This window comes from Salminus brasiliensis, chromosome 20 (genome assembly GCF_030463535.1).
Source record: "Salminus brasiliensis chromosome 20, fSalBra1.hap2, whole genome shotgun sequence".
NCBI classification, from domain to species: Eukaryota; Metazoa; Chordata; class Actinopteri; order Characiformes; family Bryconidae; genus Salminus; species Salminus brasiliensis.
In genome coordinates, this window is record NC_132897.1 from 32,048,468 (window position 1) to 32,068,323 (window position 19,856).

The following is a 19,856-nucleotide window of genomic DNA, read 5'->3' on the forward strand; positions in this document are numbered from 1 at the left end:
TTGAGAGCCATGATAAGCCAGACTTTTGGTTTCTGATCTCTGTCATGGAAACCTGATGATGCTGAACCCATCCCCCAACCCACCATGCACGCCGAACGATTACTGTAGCACCGCATGGTACGCCAGCTTCAAACCTGCAGCGTACCAAGAGCAGTGCTACTACCATTCATTGTAATACTGGCTTTAATACTGGAGTGTGCTACACATCCACCCAGACTAACATCAACAGACTGGGATGAAAGCCCTAATAGAGACACACTGGTTTCTGGCTAACAATTAGTATTCGCTCCGGCATCACTTTACCTGGATGGTCCGTTATGGATGCTTTGTAGATGCTCACGTGGCATTCAACTAAAACTCAACTGAATGCCTATTAAATGCAACTGAACTCACTGAATCAACCCTAAACCTAACCCTAACCTAACCCCTGAATCAACCCTAAATCAACCCTAAACCTAACCCTAACCTAATCCCTAAATCAACCCTAAACCTAACCCTAACCTAATCCCTGAATCAACCCTAAACCTAACCCATGAATCAACCCTAAACCTAACCCTAACCTAACCCCTGAATCAACCCTAAATCAACCCTAAACCTAACCCTAACCTAATCCCTAAATCAACCCTAAACCTAACCCTAACCTAATCCCTGAATCAACCCTAAACCTAAGCCTAACCTAATCCCTGAATCAGCCCTAAACCTGACCCTAACCTTACCCTTGAATCAACCCTAAATATAACCCTAACCTTAAATATCAATCAACCCTAAAACCGAACCTTAACCCAAACCTTAAATCTAACCCTAACCTTAACCATAAATCAACCCTAAAATCTAACCCCAACCTTACCCTTGAATCAACCCTAAAAAAGAACCTTAACCTAAACCTTAAATCTAACCCTAAGCCTAACCCAAAAAGGGTAAGGTTTAGGGTAAGGGTTAGGTGTAGAGTTACATTCAGTAGACACTCATTTGCATTCAGCTTAGAGTTCAGTTGCATTTAATAGAGATTCAGTTGAATGTTAGTTCAGTGTCAGGTGAGCGTCTACGAGGTATCCAAAAGAAGTGTTACCTTAGCTCCTTAGTCCTTAGAACTGAATGTATGGCTTACTTCTGAAGTCCTACAGTCAATTCTAATCATGTTATGGATGATTTGTTCAAAAAAACAAATAGCTCAGGTCAACTTGTATTCAATTTGGCACCAAGGCTGACACAAATAGGACAATATTTTGACCCAGAATTCCAGAATTCTCCACACATTTGTCACCTTTACTCATCAGCGAATGTTTTTTCACGTGGTTCAGTTGTCAGAGTTTTTTGACAGATCTGAATTCTTACTCAAAAACCAAAAAAACAAAAAAATTTGAACACCAATTGAAGTTACTTCAGTTCTCTACCTTTGGGCTTCCGAGTGTGATTCGCAACAGTAAACAAAGGATATATCCGCCAACCCGAGCGGTTACGAGTGTGACTGTCCTTTTTTTCTTGAAAGCCACAGCAACTGAACCATCCCTAATGGAAAAAACGTACGATGTATTCCGAATACATTCTGCACAATGTCCAGCCATCCCTTTACGAGAGCGCTACACTCCGGACGGTCAATATATTTTAAACATCCAGGGCATGTTTAAATATATTGGAGAGTGTGATTTTTTGCATAACCGAATATATTTTGCAATATATTTTAGATCCACATCTCAGTGCACATGGTCTTGCCATTTGGGTTCTCACTCCTTATCGCTCGTCTGAAAGGGTTGTTGGCCACGTGCCAGTGACATCGAGGGGCGATAAGAGATTGACGGGTGTTTCACGTCATTTCGGCTGTGGTTTCTGTCCGTGTTGTTCAGTTTCCTTTGTTTTTTTGTTTTGTTTTGTTTTTATTAAGTTCGGCACATCTTGAGTTTTTGTCTCAGTCTCATCCACGCGTAGCGAGCGCATTTATGCTGACTGATGTCGTCTTTCTGTAGCACCGTGCGGACAGAACATCACCACGGAAGATGGCACCATTGTTCCGCTACCCCCATGTAAGACCGGAGCGTGGATCGTCCCTGCCATCATGGCCTGCTACCTGCTCGTGGCCAACATCCTTCTGGTCAACCTCCTCATCGCTGTCTTTAAGTATGATCCATCAGGCATCTTGGCTGTGGTTATTGTTTCTTTAACACACAAGCTCAACAGTTAAGGTGCTACATAAGGTTCTGTTACTAATGCCAGCTTTTAGCTAAGACCCACTTTTGGTTCCATGAAGAATCATCCATCCATCTGTCCATCTTCTTACCTGCTTATTCCTAGTCTGGGTCGCAGTGGGTCTGAAGCGCACTGAAGGCAGAAATACCCCTGGACAGGACGCCAGTCCATGTTTGTAAAGTCTGTGGTTGGGAGGAACCTTTTAAAGTTTTAAAGAACCATCACAGGTTCTCCCATGATTTCTTTTTATGCATATATATTTACGTTTGTCAATTGTTCCCTTTTTCTCCCAACTGCCAATTCATTCCCCCGTTAGTAGCTTCACCTAGCAATAGCAATACTTCCAATACTAGGAGGGTTCCCCTAGCACTAGTGTCCTCCGATACATGCAAAGTGAACTGCTGAGGAAAACGATAGATCCCGGGCTCCAGCCCACCAGCTAACAGAAACCTGTGCCAGCCAACATCGCTTTTAGCGTAATAAGGGAAAACAGCACCACCTACCCACCCCACCCTCTTTGCAACTGATGGCAAAGCAGCATGGCTCAGGATTCAAACTCTCAAACTCTTGCACATATCAGACACATCAGTTACCACATTTAGGGCTCCTACCACCTTTCCTCTGAGCCACTTTGTCGAACTGTAGATACACGTGTAGTAGTTTTTTCTGCATGGGAACTCACTGAGAAGTATCTTTTCAGCAACACGTTCTTTGAGGTGAAGTCCATCTCCAACCAGGTGTGGAAGTTTCAGCGCTACCAGCTGATCATGACTTTCCATGAGCGCCCAGTTCTACCGCCTCCCCTTATTATCTTCAGTCACATGACCATGGTTCTGAAGCACCTGTGCTGTCGCTGGAGGAAACATGACGACGACGAGCGGGACTTTGGGTTAAGTGAGTAATCAGTGCCATAACCTTTAACCATATCTACAATGACTGTTGGTTTAACACACCTGACTCCTGTGCTGGTCAGTTCAGTATTGAGCCCCTGAGCACAGTAAAAACTAAACTGTAGAGTGTGCTGGTGATTCTGTCTATCCTGAATTCATTAAATTCCAAAATAGAGCTTTGCGTTGATGTCTCGTGATGTGTTTCATCAGAGCTCTTCATCACAGAAGATGAGCTGAAAAAAGTCCATGACTTTGAAGAGCAGTGTATCGAAGAGTATTTCAGAGAGAAAGATGACCGGTTCAACTCTTCTAACGACGAGAGGATCAGAGTGACATCTGAAAGGTCTGCAGACCTCCTGGCTTATTTTGCCATTATGTAACAATGATGATATTTATCGATTAGCAATCCTTAGGATGAATTCTAATATCCTTTTCATGTCAGGGTGGAGAACATGGCCATGCGTCTGGAGGAAGTGAACGAGCGGGAGCATTTCATGAAGGCCTCCCTGCAGACCGTGGACATCCGGCTGGCCCAGATGGAGGAGCTGATCAGCCGCATGGCTGTGGCACTGGAGAGGGTCACAGGCGTTGACCGGGGCGAGGTGAACAAGGTTCGCTCCAGGACATCGTCTGACTGCACCGACACCAACTATATCCTCCGGCAGAGCAGCTTCAACAGTCAGGAGGGTAACGCCTACCGACTGCAGGAGTCTCTGGAGCAAGGCGGAGAGGAGTCTATATCACCAACCTCGCCCACAGCACTGGCTCCAAGAGCGAGGAGCCACTCGTTCTACGTGGGCCATTCTTTCAGGGACAGGTGTGGGCCAGACCGTGCAGAGGGCTTCTTCAAGGAGCGCTCTTTGAGTCTGCACCGGGCCAATAGCTCACAGTCTGTAGCATCAGGGGCCGGCCCCAAAGACTGCAAGCCTGCCCCTCTGAACACTCTGTCGGTGCAACAGCAGCACCGGCCTTCATCCTGTATAGATATATACGTGTCTGCGTCTGAGGAGGCTCAGCCCACTGAGAGTTTTTTGGAGCCCATTAGGACGGTGCCTCCACTTGCTCGAGACTCATCACTACATTCCGAGATCATGGAGGCAGTGATGTCCGGGGGGCGGGACTACAGCGGAAGGGCGGGGGCGAGCGAAAGACAGTCGGACGGCACGGTCTTGTTCGAAGACAGTGCCGCCGCTGACCTGTCGCTGTGCTCTGCCCACCTGCTGCCGGACACCCTGCCTCCCTGGGACATAGATCCATCCCCTCCGCCCTCTGCAGGCATCTTGGAACGTTCGAAGAGCAGTCGCTTCTTGTCTGCAGGTGGGCCTCTCTTTCTGGATGAGCCCCCACTGGTGAAGTCCCACAGCCTGATGTTCACACCACGTAGCTACTACGGAGGCATCGGGGTGCAGGTCAAGGCAGCCGAGTACACCAGTATTACGGACTGCATCGATACTCGCTGTGTCTCCACACCGTACCCTGTGCCGGAGAGATCCGACTCGCCCGGGGGCTCTTTCACCTTCGAGAAACCCCAAGATCTGGGAGCCTCTCACCCAGAGCGGGATGCCGAGCTGAGCCACGCCGAGTCCGACCCTGAGGAACCGGCCGAGGGCGTGGCTGACCCTAACAAACCTTGTCCCAGTGCAGGGGGAGGGGGTGGTGTGGGGCTGGATTTGAGCCTGGGCTTAGCTCTCGGTCCCTTTTGCTCCCCGATCTCCAGACTTGAGCGAGCCAACAGCTGCTCCTCATCGGAGGACTCCCACTCAAACGTTTACGCGCGAAAGAGCTTCTCGATCAGCGAACGCATGGACAAGGGCCGAGGGGCTGCCAGGAACCCCTTCCAGAGGAGCAAGTCCGGGGCCAGACCCGAGGGCAAGACGGACACGCTGTCCTTGAGGAAGCTGGCCAAGCCGTCTGCCTTCCAGAGCTTTGACGGCAGGCACAACTACACGTGATGATGGCGGAGGTCGAGGGCGAGCCGCGGCTGATGTCGTAGATCCACTGTGTAGTATGTGTAGGATGGAGAAAGAGGCTCTAACTTGTTTGATGTCCAAGGGCCCGTCCATCAAGCAGCTAGCACTGTTTGGGTGAATTATGTGCTCTCTACATTGTAATGGTCTGTCATGGTTAGCAAATTAGCGCACTATGACACCGTAGTAAATCTGGATTTCCTTCGATTAGACCGACTTTGCCACTTGGCCAAAAAAATAGTCCCAGCTTCTTTGAACCGGTCGAGTCTAGCGATTTTTCTTTTTTCTTTCTGTGGGTTTTCGGGTTGAAATAGAATAGGGGAGTGCGTGTTTCTAACGATACGCATCAAGCTTGCGATCGGTACTTGCGACGCGTTGCCTGTAGAGAAAAAGAGGGCATTCCCATTCTCACTTTCTAGGTTAGTAAGCCATGTTTTAGACAACAGAACTCTCTATTTTAATCACCCTCCACCATGAGTATGTCTTAATCCTTTTGATTTTTTACTATGTCTTAGTCATATTGACGACGTAGGAGTCGTGGCGTAAAATCCAAATCAAATTCAGAATTATAAAGGGAACTATTTTTAAGAGTGAGATGATGTGAGAAGAGTAAAGAGTATTGTAAATATTAAAAAATAATCATTTTATCTTGGACTTGTTCGCTCTCTATCAGTTAAAGCGCACCCACATACACTCACAAACATACAAACACTTGATTACCACACCCGTCAAACGCACATATACTTCTCAGAAGCTGAATGTAGATGAACATAAGATCTTTATCATGAGAATATACATTATATCGAACCCTATCGAACACTTGCTTTTTTAGACCCTTATAGGGTGCGACCAGTGCTTTTTTTGCTGCTTTTTGTTTGTGACTTGAAGTCCATCATCTCGTTTTGTTCATAGTATTTCTCTCGGACGCCTGCTGGTCAGAATCAGACTTCTGATTTGATTAGCGTACTCTTATTTACTTCGTTCGTAATCACTCAGCCAGTCCTGTGGCTTGAACCATATTGAGTAGTGACATTTTAGTGCCATTGATTTTCCTCATCCTGTAATTCATGAGAGTGAACACACGAGGGCAGCATGTTCTCAGCCAAAAAAAAAAACTTCTTTTTTTTTTTTTTTTTGAAGAATTGATCACAGTTCAGCAGCTTGTTTTGCTTGTTGTCATGCTAATGGAAAAACATGGGAAGACTGACTTGTTTCTTTTGTGTTTTCTCTTCACAGACAGAGTTTATTTGTGTAGACTTGCTATGCAAGGAGCCAGGGCGTGGACAGTGGACAGGGAATGGATTTTTTATGCACTTTAGAACAGGTGTTGATTTCAGGTATGCACATTTCTAATCGAAACTTGCTAGCACACCATTTTGGGTATAGCTGAGAGGTTTGGAAGACAAGGCCGGAGCTGCAGTTGCTGTTCAGTTTCACCTTTTGAGGCGCTGTTTTCACCGGGCGTGACCGGACGAATGCGGTTCATTTGTTTATTTGTTTGTTTTTTTGAAGAAACACATTTCAAATCTTGCGATTTTATGTTTAATCGATACAGGATATGATCATTAGGGTGATTACACAGTTTTTTTACATGTATATACACGTAAAAAAAAATATTTTGCGACGGGGCGATTTTTCGATTCTGATTTGGATGGATCTGAAAAGGCACTGGGTACATTAATGTGTTCTCTTTCAAGGAGCACCATTGTTGCCATATATATATATATATATATATATATATATATATATATATATATATATATATATATATATATACACAATCACAATCAATTAAATTTGCCATGCACGTGTTCTTTACGTTGGACTGTACAAAAAAAGAGCCCTGAAAATTGTAATATCTGTATGTATAGATGAGAGACTGGTAGCGGTAGACCTAAAATGCTGAAGCAATACAAAATAAAATGGTTTAATAGCTGAAATAACGATGTTGAAGTGATGTTAGGAAGTCTGTCAGTGTCCACCTTGCCCCCCATAACCTAGTTCTTTTGCCTTATTCATGTGCAATAGCGCTAAGAGATTTTAAAGTTTGATTACTAACATGCGCCTCTATGTTGCCGGGTTGCGAAACACTCGTGGGAGATCATCTGTGTTAACCAAAAAATAAAAGAAAACAACTGCAGTCTAAACAAATATGAGCTGCTTCTGTAGCTGCATATTCAGACCACCGTGGTTTCCTAAAAACGCTCACCTGCTTCATTGCCCTTCAGACAAGGCCGACGCTACAGCAAGAAAAGCTTTAAAAGAAAGGTGGAGAGTCTGGAGATGTGTGTAACCTTTGGGGCCTCCTGTAGACAGGCATATTAGGCTCAACGCTGAACTGGTTCCAGCAACTGCGAGAGGGAGAAAAAAAAAACAAACAAAAAAAAACAAGGCCTAGTGCTTTGGACCCCTGTTACTCCAATCTGACCTCAAACAACCAGAGCACTCTACAGTATAGTGTTTCGTCGCCAGCTAAGAAACCCTCCAGCTGAATCAAGTGTGGGTTGACTGTGGCATCCAAGGGCCAGATAAAACTATCCCAAGGATTCCTTGCTCCTAAACAATAAGGGCGCCCACCCCCATAAGCACCAGGTCACTTGTTAAGGTTCCGTGAACGTCCCGTAAACGTCACCGTGGTCGTAAAAGGTCATTTACCAAGAAAAGAGCTGAAGAGGAGGTTTCTGTGCGTCCCGACGAAAAACAAGACCTACCTAGCGTTGTGCCAAAACAATATGAGGAAACTTCATGTACAGTATTTTCTTAATATTTTTCCTATACTGTAGCATACAGGTTTGTGACTTACACGCCACTTTTAAACCCACCACCCCCTCCCAATCCCTCCTTTTGTTTTTTTTGTTTTTATTTTTATTGATTTGTGAGCACTTGTATGCTAATGAGTCCGAGCACATGTTTTTTCCGCAATAATAACGTAGTTTTATCCGAAGGGGTCATAGTTGATTTAGTGTCCTGAATAAAAAAAATGCATGTCGTTCTTCCACAGGATGTAAAGCGAATTCTGGAAAAAAGAGGGAAACGAAGGTGAAGGGCAAGACAAGTCTTGCCTTCCCACCATAGTAGGTCGAGTATTTGGATGCAAATACAAAATATGTATTCTTTAATATTCCTTAATGTGAATAGGATGTTTGGCATGTATTATTAAATAAATGAATATTTAAGTGAAACAGGTGTGGCCTTTTCTCTTTCTTCTTAATTCTGTTGGCCTTTAATGCCAAGACTTACTGATGCATCAGTTGTTCAATTTCTTTTTTTTTCACATTAATTTGAAATATTTTATAATAATTTATCTAAAATGCATATCATGAAATATAAATAATATATACTATTTCCTCCACTTTTAATCAATCTTTATTACTAAACTGTCATTTCTTTTTGGTTAATTTGATTAGATAGAAGTAATAGAAGTACGTTCAACTAATAGAAATAAAATGAATGTATTTACAATATTTATTATTTATTATATATATATTATATTTTAGATTTGTCATTTTTATTGTTATATATAAAATAACATTTAAAACCAGCTTTATTTACAGATTTAATGTCTTTTTTCAGATTTAACGTCCTTTTTGTATATAATATTTTTATAATAATAATAATAATAATAATAATTGCGCTGTACTTTCTGCCGGTCGGCCTCGTTTCCCGAACAGCCTCGCCTCCTGTGCTGCCATTGGCTATTGTATTTTCGCACTGCTTACGGACTGGCCAGTCGGAGCGCCGGAGCTACAACGCCGCTGTCCAATCGCAGCGCGGGAGGCGGGGCTTGCCGAAACACGCATGTGAAGCGAGCGAGCGGCAGGCGGCGCCCGAGCGCCCCTCTCCGCTGAGAGAAGGGGAACATTCTGTTCCACAAAAACACCCAGAGCAAAACAACTGCGTGACCCGGCTCTGCCTCAACACAGCCCGAGCAACACACAGCCCAGTCTAACCAGTGCCCGCTCCCACACCTCCACAGCCAGGTCAGTCAGGCTGGTGGACCACCATGAGCATCACGACCATGCCAACTCACCAACCAGTGTGGCCAGCTGGTCCACCAGCACTGGGTGTGTTTATGACCAGCTTAGGTGGGACATTTCTGGGGGGGGGGGCGGTTGCTGCGTGGCCCTAATAAATGATAACAGCGCTGGTGTTGAGGTGTCAAGGGGGTGGACCTCGTGTGTGTGGGCTGGTTGGGGGGCTGTAGGCTCTCCTGTCTTCGATGTAAATAATTCTTTCCTAGAATCGTGTCCTAGGCTGAACTGAACTCGTGGCCGCGGATTACTCCGAAAAGAGTCGTATTTCTCCCGCCCTGATTGGCCGAGATCACACGCCGCCCGCCCCCATTGGTCGGTTTCTCGTTTCTCGGGCTCTGACTGGTCCATGTGTCCCGCCCACCTCCCGCCTTCTGCCAAGTCCCATTCATGGGGAGGCAGAAGGCTGGGAAGTGTTTACCAGCCTGTTAGCGCGGCTGCTAACAACGTGCGCACGTGACGGGCCTCTGATTAGCACTGCTATGCTAATGGGTGGCTGCAGTAGCTGCAGTAGCTGCAGTAGCTCCCAACCACTGTTAGCGAGCCTGGCTTTCTCTTCTGCGTGCTGTATGCTTATATAAGTGCTCCTTTCCCCACTCTGAGTTTATTTCCTGAGCGTCCATATACATATGACTTACAGAGAGTGAATACCACTCTGGGGTGAGTGAGGGCAGATACCCTCACACGTTCCATTAAAGTGCACTCCTCAGTGCACCCTCGTCCACTTGCCCTTGAAGTGTGCCTTCGGGGGAGATCTTAGGGTTAAAAAAAAGTGGGTCGAGACTAACGCTGGAAGTCTATAGTACATACGCACCGCAGAAATCAGACCACACCGGTGATGCTTAGGGTGCAGGTGACTTTGCATGCAGGCTAATGCCACTTTTGCAGGACGGTAGCTCTCCAGGAGCCGGGCTGGAGAGCACTGGCCGGTGAGGTGGAGATTAGTCTGAGGTGGCATTAATCTGTTCGTTTTGGTAGTTTGGCAAAAACTGTGGGTTTGCCATGAGTGCCAAAATCTCAAGGCCTGAGTTAAGCTGTTGGTCGCAAAAAGAGCAAATTAGCCAAAATAACACTGACCACTGTTCTCACTGCTCTCACATGTGCTCTGCAGCCTTCCATCATGTAGGAGCGGTGTGAGCAGTCCACGGCAGCAGTGAGGGAGATCATTACTGAAGGCACAGAAGGCAGGCCATAAACGTAACAGGTAAGCATTTAGGGTCGACATCAATCAAACAGCGTAGCCTAGGAGTTAACTAATGACTAATAAATAAAAACACACACACACACACAAAAAGGGACTGGGGGGTGCTGGGGGGCCTGAGGGCCAGAGTTCAGTTTTGTCAGGTTCCTGGTAAGTGGTGTCTGTTGTTTTGTAGGGGGTGGGCAGAACCCCCAGCACCTGCCACTATGGGAATCCTGCTACTGTCATGAGTAGACTGGGCCACAACGGATTTATTGTACTTGGGCACCAATGAAGTTTTGGCCCAAGGACCAATGGGCAGTGTGGGTCTCTCTGGATTAGAGCATCAACTCACTGCTATCTCGTGTACTCATCTACATATCTTAAATAAACAGACTGATTACTAGTATCGGTTACTAGGAGGCTATTGATGTTGTGATAGTAATAGTTATTGATTCGGATGCAGTAGACTGTGAGCCTGAACGCTTGAGAGCATCACCAGCACAAACCTAGCGCCACACAGCATGGCTGTGGCCGAAATGGCTCCTTCTAGACCTTTCTTACAGTCACTGTGTTGTCTGTGAGGTCGCCCAGGGGTGAACCCTTCTTCAGTCTCTCGTCACGTCAAGACTTTCGGCTTGTCTGCAGTTGTACAGTACAGGCCTACAAAGCCAGGAACGGACCAGCCCCTCCGTACTTGATGGCAGTGGTCAAAAGCCGATCCGCGCCAGGAGCCCTTCCAGCTTCAAGTACGGCTCGGCTCGACCCGCCATCCCTCAAAATCCACGGAAGACCAGCGTCCAGGCTTTTTTCCGGCCTGGCAGTGGAACGAGCTTGCGCTGGCTGCCGACTGGGTCTATAATGCACCATGGTGTTTGCTAAAATCCACAACTACGACATTAGAAGTGATTATTAAGGGGATATTTTGAGGGATTTACTAAAAAGTAAAACTTTAATATTTACTCTTAAAATCCCTGGAAATGTCCTGCTTCTATGTATCTTGATGGAAAATCTCAGATAACTCAGATAACCCTCCTGTTGTATCAGTGAGGCGCTAACAGCGTGACGTAACGCTAGCGTAGGTCCCCTCACAGTGCCCGCTCGTGAGGGCAAGTGGACGCTGCGCGAGCAGTGTCGAGACGCGCCCTCCACGTTTCCCCGCAGCAGAGCACATGTAGCGCGCAGGCCACGCCCCCTCGACCCTCACCGGCTACCGCGATTGGCCCGCCGCGCCGTCACTCCGCCGCTGCTATGGTGATTCCTGGTAGCGCGTTCGAAACGTGGTGGAAGGCGCGGCGGCGGCCAATCAGAGCGCGGGCTCGCGATGACACCCCGGGATTCCGCGAAAGTGTTTCTTTCAGAAGAGAAGCGGCCAGAAAGTTGACGCAGTTATGAGAGCGAGTCGGCGCGCGACGGCACGACTCCGGTACCCAAGCCCACGGACACGAGACCACGTCTCTAGACCCAGACAGACCACCGTCACGAGCTGAACCGGGACGCTGTTTTTTTTGGAGAGAGTGGGGGGGTCACGTTCGGGGGTCTCCTATCAGTAACAAGCAGCACAAAGGCAGCCGCCCGCGCGCGCGCGCGTGTGTCAGAGAGCATGACGGACGTCGAACTCGCGAGGTGCGTGGAGGAGGTGGAGGTCGGCGTGGAGGAGGTGACCAAGGACAGTCAGGAGAGCCACACGCTCCTCATGGTCGCGAGGATCCTGCTGGAGCTCAACCGGTGCGGCGCGAGCGCGACGGAGCCGACCAGGCGCGTGCGCAGGAGCCAGAGCCGCGCGCCCGCTGAGAAGAGGCACCGGTGCCCTCAGGCGGGCTGCGGGAAGGTGTACGGCAAGTCGTCCCACCTGAAGGCACACTTGCGCGTGCACACAGGTTAGTGGTCGTGTGTGTGTGTGTGTGTGTTTTTAAGGGGGGGGGGGGGGGGGGGGGCGGCTAATTGTCCGACTGTTGGAGGAGGGGGCGTCAGTTCACAAAGTGTGGGCGCGCGTGCGCGTGCTCGCGTGAGAGTTTTTGAGTGTTACAGGAATTGCAGCTCGTGCTGAGAAGGAAGGGTGATGGTAGGGTGGAGAGTGTGTGTGTGTGTGTTGGGGGGGGGGTGCGGAGGTGGGGGCAGTCGTCAAAAGTCGGGGCAAGAAAACAACACGTGCGGTTTCACAACCCGCATTGTTTGGCAGGGTAGCCAAATGCAGCAAGTGATGATGATGATGATGATGACGCGCGTGACGCTGTTCCGTGATAATGTCCTGGCACCCCTCCGCTCTGCGCTGTCATGGTTATGTTGTTCCTCCAGCCGGTACACTCTGTACCCTCCCTCCCTTCCTCTAAGTTTGTGAGCGCGCCAGCGTTGAACGTCACGCGCGAGCACGCACGCACGCACGCACACACGCGCGCGCGCCCGGGCTTCCTCCACCGCGTGCTGTAAACACGCAGCACGTGCTGCAGGGTTACTGAGGAGCAGTGACGATCGCGCGCATTACTTTGAGTGATGAGCGTGTGAGCTGTAGACGTGCAGATTAGCGGCTGTCACGCAGAGGGACAGTGTGGGCCTCCTGTAGGTCCCTCCACGCAGGAGGGCAGGTTACGGGCTGTAGCCCAACTGTTGCTGCAGTTTAGCTTCCTGCCCCCCTCGACCTCCATTAATCACTGACCACCGGACTGCTGTAGACCCATTACCGTTGGGTGGGGTGTTGGTCCAGCAGGGGCACTGGCCTGCACCCCTTTGACCTTACAGGGGAGTCTGCATGTCCATAGAAGTAGATCAGTAGGTCACATACACTCACACATATATGTAGATAGGTGGGTAAATAGAGACAGGTAGGTAGGTAGACCAATAGGTAGATACACTATACACTATTGACAAAAGTATTGGGACACAGCTAAATCATTCATCTCTACCCACATACCTACCTAATTATGTACCTACCCATAAGTAGGTGGATAAGCAGATAGGTAATAGATAGGCGGGTTGATGGGTAAGTAGGTAGATGTATGGAGATTATAGTGATTTAATAGGTCAAATGTCAACATACACGCCTATCTACGTATCTGTCTACCTGTTAGAAGATCTATAGATCTGTAGATGGCTAACTAAGGGAATAGGTAGGTAGATATACTGACAGGTAGACTGGTAAGTAGATATGTAGATCAGTGGGCAGGTTGGTAGATAGATGAGCAGACCGATGGGTGGGTAGGGAAGTGGATGGGTAGGCAGTTTGGGAGGTAGATGAATAGACAGGTATAAACAGTTTTATGGGTGGGTTGATGGGTTGATGGGTGTACCAGTGAGTAGGTGGATAAGATGGTCACTATATAGAGGCAGCATATGGCTAGAGCCATCCCCCAGACAGTGAACTGTGTGACAACGGGCCCTAACCCTCTTTTCTCCTTTCAGGCGAGAGACCTTTCCAGTGCACCTGGCCCGACTGCGCCAAGAAGTTCTCCCGCTCGGACGAGCTGACGCGCCACTTCCGCACGCACACGGGCGAAAAGCGCTTCGCCTGCCCGCTCTGCACCAAGTGCTTCATGAGGAGCGACCACCTGAGCAAACACGCCCGCCGGCACGACGGCTTCCACCCCACCATGCTCCGCAACCCACACGGCAGGAGGCGGCACTCGTCCACCTCCACCTCGTCCTCCGGCTCCGGGGAGGCGGAGTGCGCGTGAGCGACGCGGGTCTCTTCGCTCGTCCCGCCCTGTCTTCAAATCGTCCTCTTTGCAAAAAAAAGTACTTCACAAAGTGTGTGTGTGGCGTGACGAACTCTCTTGCACACGTAATCAGCTAGCGGACAGCAGACGTTTGTACATATAGTTGCTTGAACACGACTTCTGATGATTCAGTCGTCGGCGCGGCGAGGGTGAGGCGGTTTCTCGCTGTTTAGCATTTTTCTCCCAAAAAAAAGGGGTTCACTTTTCACAGTGTTTTGCTTCTAAAGTCACAGCACAAACCAATTAGGCTCCATTGTTATACCTGGAGGAGCTAAGCTAAGCTAAGCTAGGATAGGCTAGGCTAGGCTAGGCTAAGCTAAGCTAAGCTGGTATGGCCTAAATACTGACTGTGCAACTAAAAGGTAAATAAGCCATGTTACCCTATAATTACACTAAACCACCCATATCCAGACTCTTTCACATTGAGGGCCCCTTTCCAATTTTTCAAGAGCTTGGTCACCCCCAACGCCGCACCCAAAAAAACCCACACCCAGTCTAGGCCATAAAACGTCTTATGATATATTTATTATATAAGTAATTGAGTAAAAGTACAAGTACTCAATTTCAGTACTGGAATGAGCACAAATTACTACTAAGTACTTATAGGAAGGGTTAGGCGAGGTGGTTTACCCCAGATGAAGTCATGTGTGGTGTCCAAATTAGCTTCTTTATTTGTGCATTAGCATTAGCGTTAGCGCACACGCACTAGAAATCAGTAGTCACCCTGTAAGTCCTCACTGTAAGTAAGCACTGTGGTGCTTTCCGACACCACCACAATCTCTCGGCGGCACCTTAATGAAGAGCTGGGTGCTGGTTTGAGTGGGTTGAGAGAAGTGTGTGACGTATGTGACATAAAGAATTGTAAAAAGATCTGGGTGACTACTGATTACTGCCCCCTGGTGTTTGTTAGCAGTGTTAGCACGGTAGCTGCAGCAAAATCTAGACTGCATATTTGTCTTAGGCTGATCTGTTGAACTGTGTGCATTTTTAGATTTCTCACCAAACCACTACTTTAGGTATTACTCAGGTATGTTTCCAGCCCTTGAGGAACCAACACCGCTTTGCTGAAAACACTGTGAAAACTGGATAGCATTTTGATCATTGGAAATTTTCCTTTCAGTGAAATCCGGGACCTTAACAGAAAGACCTTTTAAGGGTCAGATCTGTAAACTGATGCGAATGGAAACGGGACCGGAGCATTGCTCAGGAGCATCGTAACGCGGGCTACTCAGTGAACAGATATACAATAGCTCATAATGGCAACAACCGATAACTATAGACTACCTAAGAACATAGACAGTAGACAGCGGCAGCGTCCTGCAGCCAAATGACAGGCTTCACCTGATGTGCAGCAATTATCATTTCATACAGGACTTTTTAGTAATGGTAAGCAGGTTATCCGGATCACGAGATGATGATGATGATTTGTGCACATCATGTTCACATCATCTTTATGTAACCTTAATGTCCATGTCTGTGTTAGTCCCATCCCTCCGCTGTTTTTTTAATCACAGAGAATACTTGCAATCAGAAGTGCTGACGCCTGTATACGCAGCAGCAGAACTGTGCCTCACGACTAGGTCGCCCCCTGGTGGCAGCTTTAGCGGTAGCTTGCACAAGGAAATGTATATGGTGGAGGGTTTTATTTTTAGATGGTCAGGCATTTTATATGACTATTTGTCCTCGTAGTTTCATGTTTAACTAACATAGAAATAATATACAGTAAAAGTCCCCAGTTTTGGGTCTTCTCAGTGTTACAGTTTCATGTAATTTAATGTAAAGATGCCAATTTTGCGGTGTATACCAGTTTGTTTGTCTATGTCTCGGGGTTCAGGCAGAGGGATGCATGTTCCCTAGCTTTTTGTTGTTTTTTTTTCTACAGTTTTAATGATGAATGTTATGTCGGACAGCAGCTCCAATATATATGCGTTCGGTTTACTTGAAATATATTCAGTGCTGTGACTTGTCTGTGCTTTGAGGTAGTATCAAGTCACATTCAGGACGGGAAATGGGGTCTCTCAGTAGTACACTTTAAAAAATGAAGCCAAAAAAAAAGAAAGAAAGAAAGACCTCTTAGGAGTAATGTCATTGAATGGGATGGTTGGTGTAGTGTGGTGGTAAACTGCAAAAAAAAACAAAACGGTGAAAGTATCTCATTCCACTGCTAGATCATTTTGCTAGTTTTAAACAGAATTATTTTCTTAGGCAGAAATATCTGCATTTTTAAAGTATACCAAATTAGGTGTATTTAAACAAACATATCTGTATTATTTCTTGGCAAAAGCAAAATGACCTGCATTATTTCCTGAAACAAGCTAATTGTTCTGCATTTTTCTTTGCAAAAGTAAAATTATCTGCAATATTGCCTGAAAAAAGCAAAGCAAAATTATCTGAATTGTTGCCTGAAAAAAAGCAAAATTATCTGCATTATTTTTCCAGAAAAAAAGCAAAATTATCTGCATTATTTCCAGAAAAAAGGAAAATTATCTGCATTATTTCCTGAAACAAGCAAAATTATCTGCATTATTTCCTGAAACAAGCAAAATTATCTGAATTATTTCCAGAAACAAGCAAAATTATCTGAATTATTTCCAGAAACAAGCAAAATTATCTGCATTATTTCCTGAAAAAAGCAAAATTATCTGCATTAATTCCAGAAAAAAGGAAAATTATCTGCATTATTTCCAGAAAAAAAAGGAAAATTATCTGCATTATTTCCTGAAAAAAAGGAACATTTATCTGAATTATTTCCAGAAAAAAAAAACAAATTATCTGCATTATTTCTTTGTAAAAGATTATCTGCATTTTTTGTAACAAGCAAAATTATCTGCCATATAATTTTCAAAAATGATCTGCAGTGTTCCTTAAAAAATGTAACCTATTTATTGAATTAATTATTTGTCATAAATTATGTGTGAGAAACAGAAGTACTAGCTATTCAGAGAAGCCTTCCAAGAGTGGAGTTTGATTCTTCTGGTGGGCGATCACACCACACCACACCCATTAAGTCCTTTGGTAAGATGGCAGACTCTCCACTTTTCACCTAACTACCAGTTTTAGTACCTTTCAGAAGAGTCTTTCAGAGTCTTTCAGTTTCACTTCACAGTTTTTATTTTGATTAAGAGGAACCTTTATTTTTAGAAGTGTACAGACGCCACCAGCCAGAACAGCCACAGATAATGCTCAGTCATCCAAAAACAGCTACTTTAAGTTTAGCAGACTGTACTATTACAGCATTTAAGGTCTCTGTAACTCAAATGCACTTTTCTATTCCGATGTGGACGACTTTCACGTCTTTCTGTTTCACATTCGTTTCAAGCTGTGAGATTAGGACACAGTGATGAAATGTGACGATGTCAGAAACACTGCCATTCTACATTGTAACCCTGTGCCTCTTCCGTCGACTCCTTTCATGAATGTAGACTGCAGTGAGCGAGCCACTGTCCGATGCTTTATGTCATGAGTTATTTTTTTTAAGTTAATTTGATTTTTTTGTAATAATGTGACAGAGACTTTATGTGTTTCAGCAGTTACGCAACGCGGTGGAGGTTCAGAATGACTGCGTTTGTACATATGATATTAATTTCACTGTATTTTCAAGAAGTGCAGAATTTGATTTATTTTATTCAGGTTAAAACACATTTAAAATAAATACATAAAACGTTAAGTGTTACTCTTTTCTTGAGTATTTGCATTACCAGCACCTACACCTTTCTGCTTTTGCTTAATAAACGCATAATTATCAATGAGCCATGAAAAATGTGCAGATGTTATTTATCAGTTATTTCCCAAAGATGCACAACAGCCAGTTTCACTTATACGACATATTTCTGCTTTATGTTTATTGGTTCCATACACAACAGAGACAAGTAATAATGTGGTTAATACATAAATGATGTGATGTGTGTGATTGGCTGCTTAAGGCAAACTCTAACATCAAATTCAACAGAGGACAGAAAAGCAAGAAGCCACAGCTTTTACTGCTCACCTGTTCAGGTGTAGTGAACCACATAGGAGTCATGACCAATGCAATATAATAACTAATAAATATGTACAAACACACATAAAAACAACAACATACAAATAAGAAAAGTGGATACAAACGTGATCACGATACAAAATGAACGCCAAAAACGATCCTGAAATGTGGACTAGCAGCAGCTTTAATTTGCTCTTGTTTCTTTATGTAAGTTATAACCAAAAACTAAATTCAGCACAACGAATGTGCATTAACATTTAATCCTATTAGGGCTTATGTTTTTTTTTTTTTAAATATTGGTAATTTACCTTTAATAGCAGCTTATTTATGCACTGCATGTCTGCCTGAAGCAGAAGCTACATCAATAGCTGCACTCCAGCTGCACTGCAACTCCACTGTCCAAAACCCATTCATTTTAATGGCTGGAATGAATTGAAATATGAATCATCATATCTCTGCTTTGGGAAATGATAGGATGAAACTAAGTGCAGCCCTCTCTAAGTTTGAGTCCCCCTGACACGTGATGCAAGTTTGGAGAAGATCGGAAAAAGTCAAAAGTTTGGCCCAAAAAAACCATAAGGGGTACCCCTGTGTGTTTTTTTGAGCCAAATTTTTGACTTTTTCCGATCTTCACCAAACTCACACCATATGTTAAGGGTGTCCAGACTTAGAGAGGGCTGCACTTAGTTTCGTCCTGTCATTTTCCAAAGCGGAGATATGACGATTCATATTTCAATTCATTCCAGCCATTGAAATGAATGGGTTTTGGACAGTGGGGTTTTACAGCTATTGATGTAGCTTCTGCTTTAGGGAGACATGCAGTGCATAAATAAGCTGCTAATAAAGCAAAAATGCCAATATTTTAAAAGTGGAGAATCCTCCAAAATATATTGAAGTACACCTTCCCATTTCCACTATGTATCAGCTATGTCAAATATATGGGATCTTCTTCACATGATGGAAATGTTCCACACGAACCAAAAAAGCCAACAACCAGTGAGGAACCTTTATTTTTAAGAGTGCACAGAAGCCACCTGCCAGTTTAGCCACAGATAACGTTCACTCATCCGAAAACTCTAAAAGTTTAGCTTACTTTACTATTGTAGCATTAATGAGGTCTCTGGAGCTCAAATGCACGTTTCTACACAGTGGGCAGTGTTCTGCTTTACTGCGTGAATCCAAAACACAGAAAGGAAGTTGCATCATCTGAATGTCCAGAAGATCAAATGAAGAGGGCAAGTCGTTTCTTAATGAACACCTTAAAGAATGCCTCTCAGCCAATCACAGTGCCAGGACAGAACTAACTGTGGTATAACGAGATACTGGCTGACAGTCACTTCAAAGTACATTGGAAATTAGGTCCTCATATCTCCGCTTTGGAAAATGATAAGACGAAACTAAGTGCAGCCCTCTCTAAGTCTGGACACCCTTAACATATGGTGTGAGTTTGGTGAAGATCGGAAAAAGTCAAAAATTTGGCTCAAAAAAACACACAGGGGTACCCCTTATGGTTTTTTTGGGCCAAACTTTTGACTTTTTCCGATCTTCTCCAAACTTGCATCACGTGTCAGGGGGACTCAAACTTAGAGAGGGCTGCACTTAGTTTCATCCTATCATTTCCCAAAGCAGAGATATGATGATTCATATTTCAATTCATTCCAGCCATTAAAATGAATGGGTTTTGGACAGTGGAGTTGCAGTGCAGCTGGAGTGCAGCTATTGATGTAGCTTCTGCTTCAGGCAGACATGCAGTGCATAAATAAGCTGCTATTAAAGGTAAATTACCAATATTTTAAAAGTGGGAGATCATTCATCCAATATACTGAAATACGTCTTCGCATTTCCACTATTACTTAAGCTAAGTTAAATATATTGTGTATATATATTGTGGGATGTTCTTCACATAATGGAA

The 19,856-nt window shown here is 45.2% G+C and overlaps 2 protein-coding genes across 10 annotated transcripts in view; both read left to right on the forward strand.

Annotated features, from left to right (window-relative positions):
- Nucleotides 1–8,223, forward strand: part of trpm3 (transient receptor potential cation channel, subfamily M, member 3) — a 175,203-nt gene extending 166,980 nt beyond the window's left edge. For all 9 annotated transcript variants that reach the window (XM_072665005.1, XM_072664998.1, XM_072664996.1 and 6 more), the window contains 4 exons: nucleotides 1,965–2,115; nucleotides 2,885–3,078; nucleotides 3,285–3,417; nucleotides 3,517–8,223. In XM_072665005.1, the coding sequence (XP_072521106.1) occupies nucleotides 1,965–2,115; nucleotides 2,885–3,078; nucleotides 3,285–3,417; nucleotides 3,517–5,026 (1,988 nt within the window). In that variant the 3' untranslated portion in view covers nucleotides 5,027–8,223. The remainder of the gene's footprint in view (nucleotides 1–1,964; nucleotides 2,116–2,884; nucleotides 3,079–3,284; nucleotides 3,418–3,516) is intronic.
- A 3,401-nt stretch (nucleotides 8,224–11,624) lies between these two features.
- Nucleotides 11,625–17,632, forward strand: klf9 (Kruppel like factor 9). The gene is made up of 2 exons (XM_072665098.1): nucleotides 11,625–12,132; nucleotides 13,652–17,632. Exons 1-2 carry the CDS (start codon nucleotides 11,856–11,858, stop codon nucleotides 13,921–13,923), a joined length of 549 nt encoding a protein of 182 aa, XP_072521199.1. The 5' UTR covers nucleotides 11,625–11,855; the 3' UTR covers nucleotides 13,924–17,632.
- Nucleotides 17,633–19,856: the final 2,224 nt, after the last annotated feature.

Coding starts and splice junctions, on each gene's coding strand:
- klf9 (XM_072665098.1), top strand. CDS start 11,856: ATGACGGACGTCGAACTCGCGAGGTGCGTGGAGGAGGTGGAGGTCGGC. Junction 12,133..13,651: donor ACACTTGCGCGTGCACACAG/GTTAGTGGTCGT, acceptor TTCTCCTTTCAG/GCGAGAGACCTTTCCAGTGC.